The 26,479-nt window shown below is 40.9% G+C and overlaps 1 protein-coding gene across 2 annotated transcripts in view; it reads right to left on the bottom strand.

Moving 5' to 3' along the window:
• Positions 1–26,479, bottom strand: part of DIP2C (disco interacting protein 2 homolog C) — a 337,937-nt gene that overhangs the window by 133,892 nt on the left and 177,566 nt on the right. Inside the window, exons 2-4 of one of the 2 annotated variants that reach the window (XM_050891661.1) lie at positions 23,233–23,304; positions 20,486–20,653; positions 10,899–11,009 (exon numbers count right to left, since the gene is read on the bottom strand). In XM_050891661.1, coding sequence (XP_050747618.1) covers positions 10,899–11,009; positions 20,486–20,653; positions 23,233–23,304 — 351 coding nt within the window. The remainder of the gene's footprint in view (positions 1–10,898; positions 11,010–20,485; positions 20,654–23,232; positions 23,305–26,479) is intronic. The other variant, XM_050891662.1, reaches the window with a different exon arrangement.

Genomic DNA, 26,479 nt, shown 5'->3' with positions numbered 1-26,479 from the left:
TTCTGCATGGATCACAAAACAGGGAGCTCCTCCCATGGTAAGCATCAGCTACATTAAAAAATTTCCACATTGTAAAACTGTTCCTCGCACCCCCTGCATAAAATGCCTCAGCACACAAAAGAAAAACAGCATCTTCTTTTGTACTTAAATCAGGTCTTGCAGTTGTGTGTCAAGTAGTTCTCTTGCATCTAATTTATCACACAGCCCTGTTTCTTTTTAAGACCAGAAATTAGACTTGCTGTAGATAGGAGTCGTGCATTGCTAGAATCAAGACAGAATTCTGTTTCTACCTATGTTTCAGAAAAAAATATATTACTTCTGTTGGTTTTGCTTTGAGTTTCCCAGTAATTATGAAGCCTTGATACCCAATCACCAACTGTTTAAGAAACACAAATATGGAAAAACAAGCTGTTGCCTAATTTTTGCTGTACAGATGCAGAATTATCTAACAGAGTCCCTACCATCTTCTGCAGCCTGGTTTTCCAGTTCTGAAGTAATGGTACTTCCATCCCTCCCTTGAGGGGACTTACCCCTGAAAGAATAAAACTGTTGGGAGACATACCTAAATGTGATCCGAATTCATCCCTTTCATCTGTTTATTGCTTTTGCCTCATGTAACTCCTCTCCCCTGAGCTGTTTCTGTCTTTTTTTGATTTAGCCTTTGGAAACAATCTTTCTTCCTTTGCTTTAGTAGCCAATTCCTGGTTACGTGATGATACAACTGGGCCCAAGGACACTGAGAAGGTTTAGCGTCCTTGTTTTTTGTGGGGTAGTCCACAAACACAAGTGACTCGCTTGCAGAATGGCAGATTATTAAGATCGAGAAGGTTGATCCTCTGCACTACTGAGTTTAGAATGCCAAAGGATTTTTAATAAGAGGTTATTTATGTACGTGTAATACATATGTCTTATTTATATTGCAGTAGAGGATCAGCCCTGAAGTCAGACATTTAACAAGTAAGCAAAACCACAAATAAGTCTCTGTCTCAGGGAAGCCAGTATCTGGGGTGGCATCAAGGAAAACAGCTGGAAGAACAGGCAGAGAGAGGCAGGAGGCAACAGGAGCAAGGGCAGTTATTGCTGCCATCAACACATAGCGCAACGGAAGAATCCTAACAGCTTCTGAGTTATCACAGGGAGGCAACTGATACTATGGGAAAACAGCCTCCCCAAGCCCACCAGTACTATCAAAGGTGAATTTTGGCTGAAAATTCTAGATAAGGCAATGCTAAGTATAGCAATAGTATGCGCTGTAATTATACAGAGGAAAGGTTGGCAATTGCTGCCTTACAGGAAACTAGTAGTTGAAAGCATGAAGTCTCTTATGAGTTTAATCAGACCTTTGTTGTAGCTACCATGGAAACGAAGGATATACTGAGAATTCATTTCCTAATACGTGGCCTGTAAATACTCTGAGTAGAGATAATTTGGTAGCTACATCTATTGGAAATGCAATCAGGACGTACTAAATAGGGTGAGACACGGTAAATGTGGTATCATCAGAACAGATTACAGTCAGGCTTTGTCTTTTGATTGTCCTGGGCTGACAGCACTGACTTATTTTCAGGCAGATACAGGGCAAGTGATTTCATAAAAATTGCTGTGTCTATCCAACACAGATCAGTCCTTGGAAAATCATTTCACCCCTGGGAACGTGAAAGTAAATGAGTCCATATAATAACGGATCTTTGCGGTGGGTGATGCTATAATGAAGCAGTCTCAGAATACTTTCACAATCTCTCTGGGTATTAAGATAGGAAAGCATATAGCCCAAACAGTGTGACAATTTCTCTCCAGCTGCAAGCAGGTGTGCTATTAATTCTGAAATATGGCATTCACAACAAACACAGTGAATACCCGACTGAATGCAAGAACATCTGCTCTAAGATGACGCTCATTTATACGAGGGCTGTGGAGGTTACTAACAGAAATAAACTGTTGCTTACATTTCAAAAAACAATTTAAGTGTGTAAGATTCAGTCTTTGGGATGTTTAAACCATATATACTGGGCCTCTGATTTTACTGGGAACTGGGGATACATGGATATGCAAGGGAAAGTTCCGCTGACTTTTCATGAATTCAGGGCCAAATTTTGTTGACCTGCGCGATTTTGACAATGAAAAGTCAGCATTTTAGAAAACATCTGCAACCCCATGAATGTGCTACCCAAAAAGGCTTGGCTTTTGTAGGATGCTGCAGCCAACAAACTCCACTGGTGCAGAAAACTTCGCCCCGTGTACTCTGCGAAGGACTGTGCTGTGCCATTATTCAGCTGCTGCTGAGTACCTCCCGGGCATCTTCTGTTCACCTCCTGGGGCACACATGAAGAAGCCAGAAATGTGGTATGCTCTCATGCACTCAGAAACCTGAACTCTAAAGAAGAAAAGCATGGCTGTCATCTCCCGCTTTGGATGGCAGTGGCGATAATCCATAATTCTGGGTGGAAGGAAGGTAAAAGCTGAACACACAGATGGAAAGCTGTATGGGCCGGCTGTGAAACACAGAGGTTACGTGATGGAAACAGAGGACACCAAAACAGAAGACTGAACTCTTCACAACTCCCCTGCTAGTTTTGCTGAAAGGCATAGTTTTTGCTTTACTTTGGATTCTTCAGGTATTATAATAAAGTTGATTTGAAAATGTTTTTCTCTAACTCTGAGATTTAAAACTATCTTAACTCTACTCATAAGTGAAATAAAAAAATAACATTCAGGCCTCCCACTAATAATTTCCATCCCTCCATTTATTTATTATCTCATTTGTAATGCAATCTGGAAGTCAGCTTCACATAGTGACTTCATCTCAGGCCCCCTTATGCGATCTGAAGAAAATCAACTTTCTATTTGTTTCTCTCTGGAGATCTTTGAGTAATTTTCCTCAAGAGTTCTGCAATTATACATACAAATTTTTCTGCTGGGTCAAAAGCAAGGATGTGGTCATATAAATTACATCTTTGCAAAAGTTTTTCTTCAACCTCTTTTTTGCCCTGATTGAGTTGTAGCTTGAAATTAAGTTTGCAAAAGTAAGCTAAATCAAATAGGAGATTTAATTAATTTCTGAACAAGTGTGTCTACAGCCAGGTTAATTAATTCAGATTAACTCTTCCAAGTAACCTTCGCTCACCTGAAGTGTTAACAAGTTCTTTGTTTGATGACAAGCCACCTTAACACTTACATGTACTCCCGTCTTGATACACAGCACATTCATCTTATTTTTCTTTCTCCTTATTCTTTGGAGAAATGCCAAATGATAAGGGTTCAATAAAAATGATTCCTCAAATCTTCCCATTCCATTCTTTCCTCTATCACGCACTACAGCTCCTATATTCTCATAGTGTAATTCTTTTTTGTCAGTTTTGGCAAGATTGCAGAATGAGATCTTGAACGTCCTTTCAAAAATGCAAAATATAAACTCCCCATATATTTTAAAATCACCATGAGGTAAGCTGTACACACGCGAAATGTCAGCAACCTTTGCTACAGTTCATACACACACTTACCTCATGGTAAATGAGAACAAATACATGGTAAGGCACATACCAAAGATCCTACAGCAGAGCAGCTCAGCTACCTAGGGTCTGGTGCCAACTCCTCCTCTAGGATTTGGGTCTACAGGGAACATTCTTTCATTGCTAGCTCCCTTATTTCAAATGCCCCTCAAACCTAGCCTGAGATGATTTATTTTGAAGTTTAATGATTTCATACTCATTATAAGCTGTTCAGTCTTTTCCCTATTGAACCACAGTGTGGGAAAGGTGGCTCAGGAATTTGAGCCGGGAGAGTTGCAGTTAGGATGCGTTTGTTTTGGCAGTATCTATCTCCAAAACTCTCCTATATTAGCATGTCTTTTAAAAGAAGTGCTGAGTGCACTTGGAAAAAGAGCTGTTCTCTGCAGTGGTGGGATCTCTGGGACAGGGGTTGGCAGCCCTCCAAGAATGGTGTACCAGACTGATTTTTTCTTTCTCATCTTCAGAAGTTAAACGCATGGGAGAAAAAAATCAGCAAGAATGAGTGGGAGAAGGGAGGTACTCCCTCCCGAGAGTCTGGGTACCACAACCACCTTACCAGCAGTACTCTTCCTCCATGCTACCAGCCAAGAGATGCTGATTCCACATACGATACTTCTCAAAATACTCCATTTCTCAGCTCCCAGCTCTAGGCTCATCCACTGCTGTGCCTTTTAAAATCTGTCCACATAGTTCATGTAGCACACGTGCTCTCATTTGCTTGTCTTTCCTCTAGGACACTGTGAACCCTTAGACATAGAGGCAGTGCAATTTTGCTTATGCTGCTACTTCCCACATCATTTCTGACATCTGGAAAACTCAGTTTTTAGAGTGCACTGGTCTAATTTTTCTTAAGCATTACACTTGCTCCAAGCAGTGCAGAACACTGGTCATCTTCAAGGCCTCTTAGAAACCTCAGGAGAAACATGGAACTTACTTAATAAACTCGGCCCAACCCATCTGTCATATCCTCATCTCATCAGAGGAGAATTCTACAGCAGAAATCATAGAGCCAAGAGCCACTATCTCATTCCTAACACATGCATGTGCATTTGAACATATTACACCGCATTCCCTATCATTTAATGTTGATTTCTTTAGTTTTTAATTTTTATTGATGCATATTTTTTGTGTATGTACGTCATCCCCCTTTTTTTTTTTTAACTGACAGGCGTGGAAACAGTAAAAGCCAGGTCCTGGCACATGAGAAGGTGCTGTTTTTCAGCATTGCGATGGACAACTGAGGCTTTTTGTTTTGGCATAATCTAAATGCCACAGGGGTGTCCCTTTGGAAAAATGAAGTTGGTAAGGACCTGACGTTTCATTTCTCCACCCAGCTGAAGGAGGGTAACATACTTGTTCTCTGGAGAGGAGTTAAAACAGGTGCTGAAGGCCTCTGAAGGAGAGTTGCTCTCTGAACCCCGCAGGCCATGACTGGCTGAGAAACGCAGATCTGGGGGAGATGTATCGTGATCAAGAAAACAACTTCTGATCACGAGCACCTGCCCAGTTTACCCATGGGGTATTTCGTTAAGATCTGCCACAGCAGCAGATGCTGCTGTACTGCGCTGCAGCCTTTATGTGGCAGTAGAGCCCAGCTCTGCTTCAGGCCACCAGAAGAGACAGTCACAGGCAAGGGGCCAAACTCCAGTAGCAGTATTACTTCAGGGCTACACTGTGGAGAGGTTACAGATCACTATTTTAAGCACCAAATCAGTAAGACTGTCCTTCCAAAAGCAAGACAGCCTATATGACGGTATTTTAAATCATCGTGGCAGAAGCTTCAGGTCCTTCTACGAGGCAGTTCAATGTTAGCAGGAGCAGAATGTAGCCAACGTTAACCAGGGAGCAAACAGATCCCTAGTGACTGTATGGAAGACATGTAGGGCCAACATCCTCCGAAAATCTCTGTATTTGTCTGAGTTAGTTCATTTAGACAGCATGATAAGACTGTGAAAGCTAAGCCATTCAGGTTACATACTTGTTTACTCCACCACGTAATTCCTATCTCCTTATCTCAACACGCCATACCAAATCCATGGATTTGCAGCTTTCAAAAGTACCTGAGAAACCTAGTTGCTAAACTGCACTGAGGAAAAAAAGCTGTATGTCCAACTGCAGCTACATCTACAGGACCATTATTAACTTCGTACTCAACTCTGTGCCTGATTTTGCAGTCCCATCACTTGAGCCAGATCAAGCCAGATGCTGACATCTATTCTGCATGCAGAGGCAGAAGTGAAGTGCAAGCCAGTTGTCCTTTGACTGGGTTTTCTTGCCCGAAAAGCCACTGGCCAGAAAAGCGTCTTGGCAAAAGTTACTGATCCGGCCTACAGCAACATTTGACTTCAGTGTCATCTTGAGCCCTCAGATAATGTTATAATACAGGCACCGGCTAAGGAATGGCAGCTGCGAAGAGAAAAACATTGCTGTGATCTACGGCTGGCAAACCGTTCCAAATACTGTTTCTAAGTGAGTAAATACTAAGAGAATTTTTATATTCAGTAGTAAATAAATCAAAAATGCTTTTGAATTAATATCACCTAAACTAGCTGCCACATTTGTATAAAGTAAATAATATAGCTTAACCCTGCACTGATTCAGTTACTACACTTATAGCATTATCTATTTCTTTAGACATCTGAAAAATGATCAAAGAAGCTGACATTTTGAGACATAATGATTTCAGGATCCCTTCCTATATAAAAAGAAGCAGCCAGGAAATTTTAAATCTTTTTGGTTCTAAAGAATTAGACTAAATTCCCAATGCAGGCTGAATTCTAAAATCAAATTATCTTAAACCACAAAATGTACCAGGAACATTTAGGAAAAAAAATAGCTTCCATAAACTCAGAGTCAATTTTATTTAGAATATAAAAATCATAGAAACCAGGTTTTCAAAATTATAGTGCCGAAAAATTCTGTTACAACATTAATGAAATAATAATAATAAAAAAGACTGAAGTGAGAAAATAGGTAGGGATTTAAAATGTCACAGTCTGACATTTTCCATAATAAAAGAGTGTAAGTTGAAGGTGGTATTAGTGGCAGCAATGATTTTGAGCCTCCAAAGAGAGTTCATTAAACAATCTTCACTGACATCTAAATTTATGTAAAAAGCAAAGGCATGGAAGGAGAGTTGGATGACTTTCAGGATGTTAGACTTCCAATTAGGAAAACCTTACCAAGAAGAGACAGGAAAGGACTTTGATCAGAGTCGGAGTAGAGGATTTGTTTGCAGATGTTAATTGAAATAAATTGTGCAAAAAAGCTAAGGAAGGGAAATGTTTTCCTAGAAGTGAATTACTTACTGGTTAAAGACTGCGCATTCATTTTGTTTTGGGCCTTTTCCAAGATGATGTGCCAAATATGATAACAAGCACTGAAACTGGGTAACAGCTAGGATCTAATAATCACAATATGATCAGAGCAGAGATGCTGAAGTATTAAGCACAGCAAAACAACAAGCGAAACAAAGGCTTCTACCTGAAGCAAATCTAAATCTGAATACAAGACAACCAGGAAGAAATCTGACTTGCAAGTTCATAACCTGCAGCAATAGAGAGTGTGGGTCATGAGACCAAGAAAGAAAGAGACTTCTGATCTCACAGGGGCAATGTATAGAAGGGGAGAACATAATTCAGGATAGGAACATCACACTGTATCTTAGCAAAGCTCCTCTGAAACTAAATTTGAAGAAGATGATCTGATAACTTTTCAAAATTGAAATGGAAGTTTACATTTACCTTCATTGACATTTGCTACACAGAGTTTTCTTCTGAGTGAGTGAAGATGCGGCAGCTGTTCAAATCAGAGCTGGAGAGCTCAGTGACTTGCTGAGGAGTCACGCTATACAGCAATCAAGGTAGGAATTCAGAGCCCTGCCACAAGCCCCTAAAATACTGTCAAGCTTTTCAGTTTTAACACCAAGGACATTTTCAGAGCAGCAAGAGAGATCTGAATTTACAGTATAGTCCTGACTCTCCTAAGATGAGACCCCTGCACTAATAACAAGCAACCCTTTGCACTCAATTCCTTACTTTTCCTCTCAGCAACAAAGTTTGCATCTTGATTATTTACATATATCATTACAACACTTCACACCATTCCTAAGGCAGGACCTTATGTACCATTTCACCGAACAAACGCCTTCCTTTTAAGGCAGCAGGCAGCAACTGAACCCAAGAAGCAGCAACACCAACTCAGAGCACTCCTGGGGTATCAGGAGAGGCACACAGGGAAGACGTGCATGATGCCTCCTTTCGCCCATCCCCAAACTAACTCAACATCTTAGTTACGAATGGCAAGCATAGCTCAAGCAGATGACTTTCAATGCACAGTCAAATACACATGTTTTTAACAGAACTGCTCTGGAGAGTCACAGCTTGGAGGTTTGAGGACCACGGGTTGCACACCCACAAACTAGACAATTTCAGGAATAGTATTTTTACCTGTTTAAAAACACTGGGTAGAAATCAGACGATTTGTAGTGTAATGCGGGAGAAGCTTCTAGGAGCTTATATATCAAGGAATTATTATGCAGATCCCACAGCCATTATTCAATGAAAAACGGGTAGCATCTACAGTGTGAACCCAAGGTTTCTGAGGGGAGAGGGGAGTTTTTCAAATTTATCAGAATGGTCTGGACATACATGAACCTTCTCTGCCAACATTTATCATTAATTTTCCTTTAAATGGGATTGGCAAGCTCTTTGACTAACGGAATGAACCACAGATATGTTACAAAAGGTTTAATAAGGAGTTCTCTATAATTTTCCAGTTGTGTCAGCACAATGAGTCTGACTGTCCAGCAAGATGCATCTCTCAAACACAATCCAGAACTTCCACAGTTGGCTCCTCAGCGCCCTCCACAACCATCACTCCCTGGCTCCTGACTCTCAGCTTGCAAGGGTCTCTCTGCCACAACGGTTGATGGGTGCTGCTGTCTATAGCCCCCTTATTCTGCAGCTGCAAGAGAGGCAGCAGCAGACAAACCAGCCCATGGCCTCTGGCTGTCATCTGAGAAGGGTGCTTATACTGCAGCAGCCCCTGTAGCAGTTGAAACAACAGCTGAGCACACCTACCCTTCATCCAGTTAAGGTGTAGTACATGCAGTTTACGCCTTCAAAGGTTAGAGTAAGAAGTGTCAGAGCTCACTTTTCCTTCAGTTACAAACCAATCAATTCCTTCACTTTGTGTTATATCTGGAGCAGCATCGTGAAGAGATCTGGATCCCATTCATTTGGAAATGAGATTTTACCCTTTTGTGCAGCTCTGAAATGAATTTTATCTTCCCTTAATCAGTGCTTCTATTTACGGCATAATGATGTTCCCAACTTGCTATACTTCAAATTAAGTATTTTTCTTATGGTATTCACCAAACTAGAATCAGTACAATGAAATCCAGCTGTGCCACAGAACCACAGACTGGTGGAGGTCAGCAGGAACCTCTGGAGATCATCTAGTCCAACTCCCTGCTCAAAGCAGGGTCACCTACAGCAGATTGCTTGGGGCCATGTCCAGTGGGGTTTTAAATAGCTCCAAGGATGGAGACACCACAACCTCTCTGGGCAACCTGTGCCAGTGCTTAACCACTCTTAAAGAAGTTTTTTGTTATACTTAAATGGAATTTTTCGTATTTCAGTTTGTGCCTTTCTCTTGTCCTGTCGCTGAGCACCACTGAGAAGAGTCTGGCTCTATCTTCTTTACTCCTTCCATCAGGTACTTATACACATGGATAAGATCCCCCGAGCCTTTTCTTCAGGCTGCACAACCCAGCTCTCACAGCCTCTCCTCACATAGCAGAGGCTCTATTCCTTAACCATCTTTGTGGTCTTTTGTTGGACTCAGTCCAGCATGTTCGTCTCTCTCTTGTACTGGGGAGCCCAGCACTGGACCCAGCACTCCAAATGTGCCTCACCAGTGCTGAGCAGAGGGGAAGGGTCACCTCCCTCCACCTGCTGGCAGTGTTCCTCCTACTGCAGCCCAGGAGGCTGTTTGCCTTCTTTGCTATAAGAGCACTTTGCTGGCTCACGTTTACCTTGTTGACCACCAGGACTTTGCTGCCAAGCTGCCTTCCAGCCAGTGGGCCCCCAGCCTGTCCAAGTGCATGGGGTTATTCCTCCCCAGGCGCAGGACTTTGCATTTCCCTTTGTCAAACTTCACTAGATTCCTGTTGGCCCACTCCTCCAGCCTGTCCAGATCCCTCTGAATTGCATTACACCCATCTGGTGTATCAACCACTCCTCCCAATTTGGTATCATCTGCAAACGTGTGAAGGGTGCACTCTGTCTCACCAGCAAGGTCACTAATGAAGCTATTAAGAAGTACTGGAACCAGTATTTACCCCTAGAGTACACCGCTAGAGACTGGTGTCCAGCTGGACTTCGTGCTGCTGATCATAACTCTCTGAGCTCAACACTTCAGCCAATTTTCAGTCCACCTCACTGTCCACTTATCTAATCCATATTTCACCAGTTTGTCAATGAGGATGTTATGAGAGACACTGTCAAAAGCCTTACTAAAGTCACGGCATACAACATCCACTGCTCTTCCCTCAACCTCCAAGGCAGTCATCTCATTGTAGAAGGCTATTAGGTTGATCAAGCACGGATTGACCAACCTAGTAAGAGGACTTCATAAATCCATGCTGACTATTCCAAATCACCTCCTTGTCCTTCATATATTTAAAAACAATTTCCAAGATTATTTGCTGCACCACCTTCTCAGAGATTGAGGTGAGGCTGACTGGCCTGTAGTTTCTCAGATCCTACTTCTTGCCATTCTTGAAGACAAGAATGAATCTTGCTTTCTTCCAGTCCTCAGGAACCTCCCCTGATTGCCACAACCTTTCAAAGAATTGAGAGTGGACTCACAATGACGTTGGCCAATGATGCACCCCATCATGTCCCACGGACTTGTACATGTTCCCTGTCCTGATCCTCCTTCACGGAGATTAGGTTTTCATTCCTCAAGACCTTCCCACTGGTCTCAGGGCCATTGGATTCTTGAATGCAAGTCTCACCAGTAAAGGCCAAGGCGAAGAAAAAATTAAGTATCTTGGCCTTTTCCATGCCTTTTGTAACCCGGTCCCCCGCCCCATTCAGCAGTGGGTCCACATTTTCCCTAGTCTTCCTTTTGCTGCTGACAGAAGGGCTGTAGAAGCCCTTCTTGTTGCCCTTCACATTCGTTGCCAGATTCAATTCCAGATGTACTTTGGCTTTGTAACTCGAATCCCGCATGCTTGGATGGTGTCTCTGTATTTGTACAATGAATATTTCCCATGTATAGCTACTACATGAGTTTACAACAAAATTCTTTTTAAAAAAGCAAAGAACAGAACCAGCCGTTTCAAATTTTCATTCCAATTCTATGGTCTTCAGTTCTACTTACCCGATCTATAGCGCTCATCCCGTGACCCTGAGGACCTGCGACGGTGGTATCGAGAGGAAGAGGACGGAGTAACAGGAGTTCGACGTTCTTGTGGTAATGCCTGATCCACCCCTGTGTTAATAAAAGAAAAAAACTAAGCTCATTCTGATTGAATTCCAGAAGTTAATAGTGAGGAGGAGTTCAGCCTACACTAGAAGTAGGAAATGAACATTCAGTGGCTAAACCATGTCATGTCAATTGGTTACACAGTACTTGCCTCTGGGCAGCTTTTCTGGTACGGTTATTTTCTTGGTTCTCTCTAAGACAACCTTTTTCCAGGATTGCAGACTACATAAGCAGCGCATACAGACAGTAAGCTTCATGCTGGTTTTTTTTCCCAAACAGGAGACCTTTCATAAAATAGTATTCAGGAAATATTTTAATGTGCTAATAAATGCAGACACCATTGCAATGGATCTTGAAGCTTCCCTGCAAATTGGTTAAAAACAGTTCCTAAGAAGACTTAGCCAGTGCCTATTATCTAAAACCTCATGCAGTTGGATGATACCGGCTGGTGACAACACAATACCAACCTATGGAAACTAGATACCCTGCGGGAAGCGAACTATATTAGTATCTATAGGCATTTTCAGCTACCAAGGCCAGGAAGTAAACAATAACTGCACCAAACCAGGCTGAAAATAGTAATCTGTTCCAGCAAAACAATAAAAATAACTCAGCCTTATAATATATACCTGCAGCATCTCAGTATGCCAGGCCTAAACATCCAGTATTTAAGATTCAAACCTTGTATTCATCCCATAGCGAATTTGCTTTTTTTAAAAAATATGTATTTTCTTGAAGGCTACTTCAACAACAGTAGTGGTATAACGGCAGCATTGTACATAAACGCTTCTAGAAACTAATGTTCCTTGACAACTTCTAGAGAAGAGTAAAGTGAATTACTCAAGCAGGAAAATTCAAACAAACAATAGGAAAAGAAAGTAAACCTGCATCTGTAATAGTGTCATAATATGCTACCCTGCTCTCTTCCACAGAAGAACCTGAGCAGACAAGCCCAGTAAGTGATGCATTCAGCTTAGAGCTAATAAAGCACAGAGCATTAGGCACTGTGATGCACAAGGGCAAAAAACCTGGAGTATCTAAAGAAATGAAATTAATTCTTTCCTTTTATTTTTTGCCTTTAAAAAGTAGTTACACATTATGTGTAACTGTAGGGACAGAAGTAAAACTAGCCTCTTGCACTTAGGGCTGACGGTAGGAAAGATCTGTTAAAATTACTTAATTAAATGATTAATAATTAAGTATTCAAATGGGTGACTAATAAATTGAAATTGGATTCAACAAAACAATGCTTGGAAATATGTTCATATTTTTCAATTAAAACATAATGTAAAAACTCTCCACTCCTATTTCTGAACTATTCAATGCCTGCTTATTGGAGAGGGATAAGAGTTTACTTTTGTGGAAACAAGAATTTTTATGTAGAATACAGACCAACAGAAAATGCTATGTTGACTTCAGTGAGTCCCAATTATGTTTCAATGGACTCTTAAAAAAGCATCTTTTAAAAAAGTTGGCATTGTACACTTACTTCTTTGTAAAAACAAACTGAACTCAAAATACAGCTTCTCTCTTAAATCTTTGGAATATCAGCAATGTCAAGGCTGCTTCGATTTTCTGGAGAAGTGGCTAGTTGGCTAAAAAACATACTTGGAGTGAAATCTCACAGGCGCATAAAAGAGTGAATCCATAAATTTTCTTCTACTCAGATTGTGATTAATAATTCATACTCTTAAACCAAATAAAATGTCTTCATTTAACTGCTCTGTCTCCACACTATAGTACTGTGCAATTTCACTTACCCTCAAGCCTTTATATTCTTTAAGGCAGGTGAACCTAACTTCTGAATCACTGAAATAATCAGAAGAAATATTTTCTCCTCATTTGTATATTTAGAGTTTTTCTTTCTTTATTGGGTCACCCTGAGAACCAGCAATAAAAAGTTAACAATAAAATTAATTTTGATTGAAAATTTTCAGTCTGTACGAGATGCTAACCACCATTATTCATCTCAGTCCCTATCCATATTGTCAGGGATGAGATACTTTCTGAAAATCACATATATTTACAAAAATCCTAAAAAACCCACACCCCAAAACTGTGCACCTAAAATTGCTGCTGTGTGACAGACCTTTGGGAAGAAAGCAGTGCCACAACTTCCCATGGCAAACGACTTGCGTAGGGCAACAGCGTGTGGAGAACAACAAACAAAAATAATTCAGGTGTTGCTACTGAAGTACAGCCTCATGATTATACAGGAAAAGGGGATTTAATGCATCCTTCCAACAACAAAATCACATGCAATAGGCTTTAGAAACACTGTGAGGAAACGAAATTGTGAAGAAAAGCATCAGTTACAAAGAGGTGCACAGCTGCTGTAGGAGGGAGACCTTTCAGGCAGACCTGAAAGTCACTGGACAAAGTACATTCAAGCCCGTGGTTTCCTCCTCCTGGCTACGCGACTATGAGACACCTCAGGTGTCTCAGTCTCCTCTGCAGCTGTGGGCAGCGCACAAAGCTCTTTTTCAAGGTGTAAAACAGACAGTGCATATAAGGTACCCTCAAACACTGACCCTGATGTTGCAGAAGACAGCAGGATGCCGAACTGGCTGGGGAGCACTGTTGGCACCCCCCTAACACTGCAAAGGGCTCTTCCCTCCTCCGGTTCACTACGGAGATTATACTGCTACTTGTTCTTACTACAGATACAGAAATCTCTCATCTAATCTTAAAATTGAGACATTTTAACTAGTTTACCTCCCTCCTACTTTGTGAACGTGTGTTTGTTCTTTTAAGTAAGTCCTTTTGACAGAATGGCTAATACGGAGTTTCTTCGTACAGTTAGAAAAGAGACAGCCCCAACGTCCTACATTAGTAGTCATTTAAGGCCATAGCAAACTAAATGAGAATATCAAAATATCTACTGCTTTTATGAGGTCTGGGGATCATTTGATGGCTTTACTTCCCACTTTCCCATAAACATAAAACCAGTGAATAAAGGTCTACCCAAGCATGGAGCAGGACACGTGAACTTGGCTCGCCAATAGCACCGATTTACATGAGGAAGTTAATTCTGCACTAAAATACAGAGGAGAAGCTCTCCATCAGCCATCTGTGGGGAAACCTCTCTTCGTACTAAGTTCCTTTAACATGAGAAAACACAAATCATCGCCCCACTTTGGAGAGACAGTAAGAAACCTGATGACGGTTCCTTACTGAAGGGGCTGGAGAAGGAATTAGCTGGCACCGCCCGGACTCACACCTTTGCTTCCCATGCACCCGCTCCCTTGCACAGCACCGACGATGGTGTGAGACAAAGTACACAATAGCGAGAACCTACACGCTGCCATTCCTGAGCGATGGGTAGGAGTAAAAGCCATACAGATTAATGAATACCATGAAATCAGTGAAGTGTTGCCATAAATAGCGAAGCGGTGTTAACAGCAGAATTGTTCACCTCCATGAAGGCTCTAGCAATATAGTGCCGTAACAAGCATCTTTTTTTTTCACTTCTACTTCTGAACATAACTAAACCCAAAAAATTGATAGCTTTCACAGCCAGCACACAGGGTCCGTGAGTTAAGTGCTAATGCTTGTTCAAGTGCAGCTTCGCCCAGATGCATTTGTGAATCGGTGGAAGTGGTGGCATAATGGGCTTTGAGAATTCATACTTGCATCGATTCCTAAATTTACGAAGGCAGCAGAGCAATGAATGGCTTTCATAAAAGAAAGGACAGTGTCACGCCAGTGCCCTGTGCGCAGACACAATCACAGTCGCTGTCAAACTGGCATCATTCTTAGTAATGCCGTAGTCTACCCCAGTCTTGCAGCTAAAGCAGAACTTTAAAAGGTAAGCATAATTAGCACTAATGATTGACTCATTACAAGTCACGAAGAATTTTAGCAAAATATATATGCCTGGAACACAGTTATTTTATATAAAAGGCTGAGAAATCAGTGCTTTCTGCTCATCACATTACACATAAGCGTTACCAGGCGCACTGGAGCAAACAGCCACATTCTTAATACAAGCATTAGTTCATTTATCTAATGCTGCTAATGTGGGATTCAGCTTGCAGATTAAGACACCTATATTTAGGTATCTACAAGAAGGTGCTTAAGCTAAGCTCCCATTATGAAAAACAGAGACCTAGGCCAGGACTCAGGAGTCTAAACAGAGGTGTCCAATGTCTTTTCAGATGTTGTGGACTATGATACCTGGCTTGACCAGAATGGCATATATCACCTTTAAGTCCTGTTTTATATGTGCTCGCTCTGTGCAGATGTCTCCGATACCGTAGGAAATCCTGAACAGTATTAGACACCTATCTTCAGGCAACTCCATGAGCCCAGCGAAGCCTTGAGAGCTACGCAGGTGGTCAGTGGAGGTATCTGCTTTGGAATAAGCTGAAAAGCTCTCTGGGTTTCATCAACTGAATTAACTGTGTCTCTTCACATAAGAATGGGAGCTTAAATACCAGGTTCACAGGCAGACAAGTTAATACAGATATATCAATCTACAAATCCTAATCTGCAAGCTGGATCCTGCCTTGACTGTATTTAGCTAAAAATGCAACAGCCTCAGTAAAGCTATTTAAGCAATACCACTGCAAGCTGGATAGTTTTATTTTTAAGTGCATGGAAGGCACAAAACTGTCAGCTGGAAGCAGGCTTCAGCTCCTTCCTTCCTTTTTTTTTTTTTTGCCTTCACCTCTTTGTTCTTCCCTTCTTTATTACTTCTTTTTGTAGCTAAATTGCAGAGCTACGTGCTGATAATGTGGCAATAGCTGCACTGCCCTCTCCAACAGAGGACAATTGTTTCCTTAATGACAGCTGACAAGTTGCTTTGATGTATCTCTTATTCCTATGTCTGTGTCAAATTTTTGAATCTAAAAATATTTAAAAGCTGAAATGTCTAATTGACAAGAAATAGAAGGCATTCTTAGACACAGGCTACATTTATTGTTCTAGAGCTAACTTACAGTGTGTGCCCCCAGGAAAGAGAGCTGTAGGATAAACCCAGCAACTCCAGGGCTAGTGGGAAGGCAGGCTAACAGTGTTTGCAGTGCAGTTTTAAAAAACAGTATTTACCTTCTGTTCAAAGTATTTCCTGAGCTGCTATGCAATGGCTGGTGGCTCAGCTTTAAAGGCAAAGCCAGGTGAGGAACACACTGTGTATTTTGTAAACAGGTTAAATGTCACACCGTCCCCATGGAACTTGTTACTTAGCATGGCATTTCACTCTTCCCATCAAATGTACATCTAAGTAACAAATTCACTGGATAAGCCAAAGAAGATTTAAAATGCGATACTCCTAACCAAAGACATCCAGGAAAGTGGAGCCACTTTCTGCTAGATAAATCTGGAGAAAATGGAATTTCTGATTAGATATGTTTAATTAACAACCTTTCCTTCACAGGTGAGCTTTCACACTTACTCCTGCACTTGGTTCTGACTTCAAACAATGCACATACTTCCAATTCATCTTCTTTTCTTATTACAATCTCGATCTTGCCTTCCAGCATTTTCTTGCAAGCTTTAGCTTTCAGTTCAAGCTTAGCATGGCTATTGTGGGCTTCTTTTTTCTCTCCTTTATCTCAGTGATGGTGGACATCACATTACAGCTCCAATTCACATGCGATGTCTGATTTCCATTTTTCTCTAGATAGTCCCACAGCTTTAGCGTACCATTTGAAGATTCTTTTAGGAGAATATGTAGAAGAGGCTACCTATTCACATAGGAAACACATTCACCAATGTGCTGGTCAACTTACACTCCAGACAAATTTGGGCAGTATTGTCAATTCCAGCAGTTTCTCATTTTGACAGCGGCACCCAGCTCTTCACATGCCTCCACTGGCTCCACCTCCTCTGCTCCAGCACAGGCGAGCTTTGTTTCAAGGCCCTCAGTGGTATATTTCCTTTCTACCCTCCGTTGCTCACCTCTGACTGAGCCATCTTTTCTCACCCATTTGTCAGATTTTTAGATCAACATCTTCACGTTTCCTCCTAAGCTCTTAGGTTTCACAGATGGTCTCCATGAACATCAACAGATATTTCATTGAAATTCTTCAAACTCTTTGAAAAACACCTCGACTCTGATGTGTATTAAAAATGTCCTCCCCAAAAAAACCATCATGCTGAGTGCTGAAACCACTACCTGCACTACTGATTTCATCATGTACTCATTTCTTCCCTTACACCCATTTTTTGGCCTTACTATTAGAGTGTAAAGTCTTTGAAGGAAGGAATTTTTTGCTCTGTGTTTGAACAAGGTTTAATATTATGAGGTCTTACTGCAGGATAGGAAACAGAGGTGCCATCACAAACCAAAGAATGCGTAAAACGGTAACTGGGCTCTCAGTCAGCATGGCAAAAGTGAAGGAGTAACCACCATGCTTTAAATGATGGCATCAAGGGGTAGTTCTCAGATGCTTTCAGAACCTTCCTTTTTAACCAAACTAGGCTCTGCAAGGCATCCACCAATTCAAAACAAAACTCTTTTTAAAAACAAGACTTACTAAGCATTTATCTGTGTGCCATAGTTTCTCATCTGTGAAACATCTGTCACACTGTTTTCAGAAATGTGTCCATGAGCTGTGCAACGCATACGCCTTTCAATGAGATCCATGTTCTCAACACACATATATGCTTTGAAATGCCCCATCACGGTTATCCCTTGATAAGACCTTTAAGAATTAGGAAGGCAGATGTGATGGGAATACTCGTTGTTATTATTAATAAATTGAATACATGAGGGGTTTTTTTCAATTCCAGAATCAAGCTTTGTTTAAACATTTCCTTGCAATCTTTGCAATCCAAATAATGTCTGCGGAAGAGAAAATGAAATTGTAATTGCCAGGTTTACTTTGAGTGCCCAAAGGGCTAGCAGCAGGAATAGCTGAAAGCAAATGTATGCATGCATAAACATAGAAAAGTATGCAAATGTATGCATACATTACAGATATATATAAATACGTGTCATGTTAATAACAGAGGCTATGGAAATTGGTTCCTGTAATTCTACAGAAAATTGTTTCTTGGTAAGGTAAAGGGATCTTCTGTGCGAATGTATTATCTTCTCTGCACACTGTAGCTTGAAATCTGCCCGTGCTGGTGCTGTTGGGGCTCCAGCAGCAGGAGATGCAGTGATCTGTCTCTAGGCCTGTGAAAGGAGCAGCGGGTGCCTTTTAAACACTGCATCTCACAGGTTTATTAGCCATAATAAATAAAGCACTGGTGACTAGTCTACATGGTTACACTACAAATAGAGCTACAGTGGTGGTACCAATGATGGGAAATTACAGAAAGTAATCTAGTGTAGACACAGCACTTGATTAAGAGAGAATGAACCACCTATGTCTAAGCTGTTAGAAGCAAAGCTTAATTGATAACAACATTGTCTCTGTTCTGTGAATGAATAATCAAATTTCCTGGCAAAAGACTGGAAACAAATTGGGCAAAAACACAGCTTATGGGGGATGCAGGTAATTTAGTTATTTTTCTTCTAGGGCGGGTTTCTCTTAATAGTGTGCACGCAGCTGTCCACATGTTATCTTACCCAGAACTGACTGATCTAATCAAGATAATCTTCAGAAAGATATTCTGAAATAAATGCCTGTTTAAGTGGTTATTCTTTCAGCTCTTGGCTGTTACAGCTCCTCTACAGAGGCAGTAAGAGAACGGTCACAGCACAAGAGAGATTGGGATATACATGCAGATATAAAGGTCCGGATTCACCATTATTTTTAGATGTCTGACATACAGGCATGCTAAGAAAAGAAAAACTACTCTGCACACAGAACATCTCCAGCTACAAACTGACATCCTGAGAAAGTGTTTTGAGGAAACAAAGCTGTACTTTTGTCTCCCTAAGTTAAAGCAGGTGGGGATTTAATGGGAAAGAAAAAGGGGGCACCCTCTATCCCTCTCCCATTAACACTGCCAAACGCAGCATATCCGTTCCGGATTTCTGGATGTTCGACAGCCCCGCTGGAACAGTACAAATGTCCTTTGCATATGTGCAGTCTGTGCAGCATCTGGATGTGTCAGACCTATTGTGCATGCACTGTGGAATCAAACTGCAGATGTGCAGCGGATCCAGGCCATCCCTGGTGTGTCAGACTCACTGCACGTTTGCTGTACAGCATATGTGACAATATACTCTCTGGGACTGTCCTGTCAAAAATAGGGAGCCTAAGAGTGAACTCCCACATCACCTGGTAGAGTATCAACCACATGGTTGCCCAGCTTCACCTTTCATTAATCCCATTCCTGAAAAGTAACAGCTCTCCCTTTCTAAAATAACAGCATCCTAATGAGCACAACAAAAAGACCATATATCTGTGTGTGTTTATATACATATATAGCCAACCCTTCTACTGCCTACATTTAGCACTTACGTGATTTTATACCATTACTTCTGTTAAACCTGAAATTGCAATTTAAATTTAATCATTCCCGTTTTGCAAAAATCTTGGGCAGAGGAAGTTAATCATGTCAGATTGAGGGAACCTGACTTAGAGCAGCCCCATGTAAGAGGAGAAATACAAACAACACAGCCAGAATCCAATACGGATCTCCTCCATAGTATTACAGTAAATTGGTTTGAAAATGAGCGGGGAAGGGTTTCTCAAAGGGATCACCTTTTTACAGGCATGTCGTGTCCTGACAGAACTGCAAATCTTATCTTCCCTCTAGCCATCTCTTACACTATGTCTGGACTGCCTTGTGGGAGCATGGACAATCACACAGGCAAGAGTGTGATGTCCTCCATGTGCCCACATGGCTGTCAAGAGAAAATCTGGTGTCTTGAGGGGCTGTGAATCCTCTCCAGCCTTGTTACAAACCCAGGGATTAGGACCAGACTGCCTGCCACCAGCCACAGGTCACCCTCAGAAGGCAGGACAGGTATCTGCTGAAGGGCACAGCTATGCAGGCATGGCTGGGGTCATGCTTTGCCGGTCCAGACTGCAGACATGTAGCCCTGCAGAATGTTCTTCCTCCAGTCTGCTCTACCAGCCTGCCGCCTGTTCCTAAAAGTCAGTCCGCTTCTGAATGGTTTGGATGTGAGTGGAGCTCAGGTGGAGACCTCTACTTGAAAATAGCACAGAATTAGGAGTGCTTAGATTTTTACAGCTTCCTCCGGATTTTGGTGGGCTTGGACCTGTCCAGAGCTCTGTAAAAAGGCAGTGCCAAAAAGCGAATTAGAAACACATGCCTTCCTCTGTTTCGCCAGCTTATTGTATGAAACCTCCTCCGAAGTATCCACGATATGGAAGCTAGAGAGATGTTAACATGTTCAAACGTTACTAAGAAGGACTAGTCCTTCTCCCTTCCCATCACTTCACTCTTAGGCAGATAAAGGTCAGTAATGGCCTTCCAAATGTTGTCCTTTGGTTGTCCTGCCTTGTCACTGGCAGCTCCTAGTCTATCATATTCATGTAGGTGTCTACCAGAGGCTTCCAGATGAGGCACAGTTACAGACAGATATGGACTGGAAAAGATACATTCATTGTGCTCACCAAAACGAAAATAAAAGAGAGGCCGGTTTCCTGCTGTGCTGGCTGCTCTCTCTCTAGCGGCCGCTTCCCGGATGTCACAGACACCAATGTTGGCAGTGCGGAGCATTCTTCTGGCAGCTCCTTCACTGTGTTGCAGTCTACACCGTACCGCGGCAGCTCCATTCGCTGCTGTAACAAGTTGAAAAAAACTAATTAATTCACGTTTAGTTTTTTTACATTTGTTACAGCAACGAATGGAGCTGCTGCCCCCATGCAGTAGAGCACACACGCACACACACGCACAGACACCACAGGACACTCACGGAGCCAACGCGGGTCAATGTTCCACTCTGCCAACATGGGCGGTAGTAATGTTAGCAAAGGTGCAGCGAGAGGACTGGATGTCCCAACAGAGGGGAACTGCCTTTGGATTTCCTTTAGTTTGTTGAACGCAGTCACAGAATGCAAATCCCTGCCCTTCCCCAATGCCTCCAATCCCAGCCAAAGAGCCATGTCCATTTCCATACTGTTTTAAAATATCTCTAAAACATCCATTCCCTTTTAATAGCAAGATCCAAGACCGCCAAAGCTTATAAATTCTTGCAGTTCCCCATCAAAACAGATTACAACAAAAAACCAAATAACTAATTGGTCATGTATGTGATTGTTCAGATGTTCACAGAGGCCTACAAAAGGCAGCATCTGTTTTGTTATCCTATTTCTTCTTGGAAAGGATTCATCTCCCCCCTCCTAGTGAGCAGGGACCTCAAGTCGTTCAGATGAGTAAAGTCTTAGAAGGAGAATATCCAAATGAACTGTTTCAAGTAACACAACAAAACAAACAAAAAGTACAAAGACAGCAAAAAACCAAGCACAAATAATATCAGTTTCTGGAGGAAAATACTTTAATATAGTAGAAGCAGTGTCTTCCACTATAATAAAATAATTCATTTAGCCATGGGCTAAACGACTGAACTTGATGTACGTACAAGAAAACAGTGGACAATATTTCAATACTTTTCCTCTTCATCCTATCATAATCTTCCTTCACTCACCCATATCCCAAATTCCTAGTGCAGGATTTTCTGGGAAGTGGTAGAGCAGAAAATGTTCACTCCATTTCATCCCACATTTAAACCAGCCCTAAATCAGCTACATCCTTAATCACAACCTCTTCAAATTATTGAATGGACCCCACTATAGGACTGGCTTACAGTGATCCCTCTGCTTCTCCTTACACTGAAAAACTTCAATATCACAACAGAGACCTTGAAAGATAAACCTCGGAGGGTTCTCCACCTTCTGTCTTTCATCATTACATGCATGATGAATCCCCAGCAGTTTCAGCCATGGATACAGTTTGACCAGAAGATTATGAGCTTTCTGGAGAAAGACCTGCATTTTCTTGTGTGAAGAAAAAAATGGCACAACTAACTGTATAAACAAATACTGGTACCAAGTGCACCGCTGTGTTGAGGATTATTGTGAGGCAACAGTCTCTCCATAACTCAGTAAACGTAAGTAGGTCTCATGAGAACATACTGTGAAGACTATTGTATGTCTGATAGTCTGGTCAGACCCATAAATACCCAGAAATTTAATAACTGCACCTCTGGTATTGTAATTCTGTTGATCTGATTTGTTTCATTCTCTAATGGCTCCCAATGGTTAGGAAATGTCACAGACACCCTCAAATCACGCTGTATCACTTCAGAAAACGGAGGTGTCTGTAACACTGATCTCTTTCGTGGAGTTCCCACCAGTGGAGCAGATGAAGTGAAATCCAAAGCCACAAAAATACCATTCTGCTATGGAGCTAGCTAATATATATACACCTGAAGAAGAGAGAACAAGGCAGTGCCTCCACACATGAGCAGTTTAAATAGAAAACCAGCAACTCCACCATAAAGGCAGGATTTTGTAAAAGAAGTAGGAAACTAGTTCCCAGGCCTGCAACAAAAACAGGGCTCGGAGGACAGCCAAGCCCAAGTGGAGCCTCCGTAAGGTGAGTGAGATGTCACGAGTGTATGGGGCATGCTCCTCTGAGGGCAACACAAAATGGAGGCCTACACCAATACCTACAACTACATATTCAACTTCATGATCCAGTGCCTCAGAGGAGTGAATGAACCCTGAAAAGTTTTTATATATATATATATATATATAGGAAATAATTTAAATGAAGCAATACATTATTAAATTTAGTTTGAAGATATTTTTACACCTTTTGGGCAAGTACATGCAACCTCAACGCTAAGACCAGGTATGTATAAAGGATCAGTTGCCCACACATTATAGGACAAGTTGAACTCTAAGGATGTTGCTGGTCTCTCTGGTGTCTTCAAAAGGGAGACTTGGACAGAAAACCCAGAAATGGAAGAAGGTGCAAAGCTCCAAGGTTCTCTTCCACTCCTGTGTATACCTCTGTTCAGAAAGCTTTACTTGGCTCAGGTCTTAATGAGTTAGGACATCACGTTTTCCTCTATATTTTTGCATTACTTCTAACAAACAATGCCTCTCTAACAAGCCTAGGCTGATTTTATTTTCCAGACATGACTGCCAAACCCACAGCAACGTATGTAAAAAATGTACACACACATCAAAGCGGACATATATAAAAATATACATAAAATGGATAGAATAAGCTTTTTCTGCATAACAATAGCTTTGTTTCTGTCACATATATTTCTTCAGAGATGCAGATTTTTACTGTGGCAACTATCAGTACACTTGACATCTTCATATATGGCAAGCACAGATACACGTACCGGGAGGCTGTGGCAGGTAGGCCCCAATTAATTTTGATCTCTTCTTTTCATATCCCTTCTGTGTGATGTCACCTGCCAAGAAAAGAAAAGGAAAATCAATAAGACGTGGATAAAGACAGTGTCTAGCTGCTTAATGGCAGCACCATCAGCTTAGCCACCATTGCACTGTTTGTCTGTCTTGACAATTATAATGAACAAATGAAAAGCACAGTATGATCATTCCACCCAGAAAAAACTCATTTACGCCAGAGCCATTCTGACAAGTAAATACCCAGCCTTGATTTATTCCAGCACCGGAGTCCAGCAGCACAGAGTTTTAAAACCATTTTGAGATGCTGTCACACAAGCTTTCAAAAGCTACAATGACCTTCATTAGGTTAATAAACAATGGATTATATAGAGTGCGTGGGCCTGTGGTGGCTGGCAAAACACATTGGTGATTAGCATTTTCTATCATTAATGGAGTTTTTCTAATCAAGCATGTAAGGCACAAAAGACTTGAAACTGCTGCTATATCATTTCTGCAATATAAATGTTTTAGCTGATTTCTAAGCAGTACTGAGAGGAATAAAACCAAAACAAAACAAATCTACCACAGATCCACCAGAAAATAGTAGCATGAAGACTCTTTGTCTGACTTTCCAATTAAATCTCAAAAAAAATTTTGGAGACCAATGTTTCAATTTCTTAAATTCAATTAGTATGACCCTTCACTGTGTCTGCAGTTTCCTCGGGTAACTTTTTTTTAATGTAAGGATAAAAGAATATTTTTCTGTAAAAGTTTCCTAAAAGAAAGTGATGGATAATTATATATGTAGAACAAAACATATACTCTTATTAGAGTTCAGGAGAGGTTTGGCACTGAAGTTGCGATACAGTCCTGGCTCTGGAGCTCTAGATCTACCTTTAATGGTTAAAATACTTGTTCAAACATAATTCAAATATCCAGATTCTTCTTTCCAAATGTGTGAGCACAGATGCACACACATATACGTATGTATTAAATTCAATACAAGATACTTCAGATGCTAAAAAGAGTGATAAGTTTTACAATTATAAGATTTTCGAAATAACACCATATTCCCTGCCCTTTCAATCAGCGTATCTGCTATTGTGAGACTCATCACGCAGTCAAAGCTCAGTTGCAACACTGGACTTGTATGTTCGTAAAAGGTTGAGGGCTTAGGAGGGCATAAACCACAAAAAGAAGAGGAGTTTTGGCAGTAATGTCCAGCCAGATACAGCAACGTGTGTCTGTTCATGCTCTTCCATCCCTATGTTCAACCTTCACCTAAGGAGACCATTTGCCAAGAGAACTACGTACTCATTTCAATCCCAGCCACTCTGATAAATGGATGCTAAATTAGCACCAATGTATAGACAGAGCTTCCTGTGGGTTGGTCTGAGATCAATCACTACATGAAAACACCTTCAAAAGTTGTTCCTCGATGAAAGACCTTTTCTTGGGGGTGGTTCCAATACACATTAAGAAGGCAAAATTCTCCAGGCCTCTCTGCCAGTGTCCTGAGCCAACCTCTCACTCCTGGTTAAAAATCAGTGCTTAAATAACACCTATCCTCTTCGCTACCATATCTCAAACTGTTCTACAAAAGAAGTCAACTGAAGTATCTGTGTTTTTAAATGAGGAAAGTGAGAGTGAAGCACTTCAAATGACAACCAACCCATATTTACCCAGGGAAGAAGTGGCAGACTTGGCAAGAGGACCTAAGCCTTTGAAGTTCAAACCCACTGACTCTTCAAGCACATTTCTTCCCATTTTGAATACTTCTGGCATGTGTTCAAACTAGTGAAACAACCTCCCTCTCCATTGTAATCATCAGCTTCTCACAAACCAGACAGTAACTATAGATACCACTTCATTAAAATGTTTTAATGAAAAAATGTGTTTATTTCTATTTGAAAATTATAAAATACAAATGATTTTTTTCTTTTAAAGTTTTGCTAAACAAATTGCCATCAATTTACTGTGCTCATTAATACCAAATTCTTATGCATTCCAGACACATCTTAATTTGAGTAAAAATTTGATTTTATTAGTTTACTATTGCTCTTAAAGGAGAAAAGAGATGTCCTACGGAGAACCACAGCTCCATTGTGGTATGTGCGAGTTGGCAATGCCATTTTAAATATGAAACTATTAACAATAGGTGCGTAACTACTGGTTACTCTTCCACACACATGGTAGTACATACACATGCAAATCAATATCGCAAGCAATTCTAGACATTGCTCATGGAACCTGCACCCATTCCTGCAATATAAGTTTCTTCTGCTAGTTTCTAAACCTAGTGTCCTTAATGGGAAGAAATGCAGAGGACAAGCAATTTCTTTGACACCAAAGTGGGAAAGATAACTACCAAGTGTTATCTCCTGTCAATAATAAATTTTCATTCAAATCAGCATCCAGACTCACTCTTTTGAAGTTCACTACGTAAAGGAATTATTCTGAGAAGGAACAACGGTGACTCCTTCCCCAGACCACTGTCTCCACCAAAAAATCACCAATAAAATGATTTTTTGAGACAATTTAATATGAAAATATTTCAACTTCCAGGAGCAAACAGCAAAATCATTTAGAATTGTTACTAATCTTTCTATAATCATGTCCATCATTGCCCTGGTAACCAAATCTAAAAAACACATAAATGCAAAATATAAACTCACCAAAATTTTCATTGTACTATCACTATTACCATTCTGAGGTGGAAGGAAGTAACTGTATCATGTAGTCTGGGGAAGAACACAAAACTGCTTTATTTATCAGAAATAACGGTATTTGTATTAATTTGTATCTTTTCAGGTAGACTGACTTCAGAATATGAACAATAACTGAATTACCATCAAAATATTATTACAATATATGCAAAACTATTGCATTCCACAGCTATGTTGAACTCATTGCGTAAGCCCCTAATGTACACTAAACACAGCTCACCAAAAGTTAAGTGAGCTTAAACTCTGCTCTTATCATCAATTACCATTCACTCACTACCATTTTTAAACACAATATGAAGACCTTTGGTCTATGGCCTTCATTCCTTTGCAAATTAATGAAATAATTTTACAAGTATCATATGAGGAACAAACCCCTTTTCAGTTAGGTCCACCTAACTCATGCTCTTCCGCAGTACAACATTGAATTTAGGCTTGGCTTTTGGAGAATATCAACAGGATTACATGAACTATACTTCCTTGCCATGAGAATACAGGATTTATGCTACCTTTC

This window comes from Gymnogyps californianus, chromosome 2 (genome assembly GCF_018139145.2).
Source record: "Gymnogyps californianus isolate 813 chromosome 2, ASM1813914v2, whole genome shotgun sequence".
NCBI classification, from domain to species: domain Eukaryota; kingdom Metazoa; phylum Chordata; class Aves; order Accipitriformes; family Cathartidae; genus Gymnogyps; species Gymnogyps californianus.
This window is presented reverse-complemented; position numbering and strand designations above follow the sequence as displayed.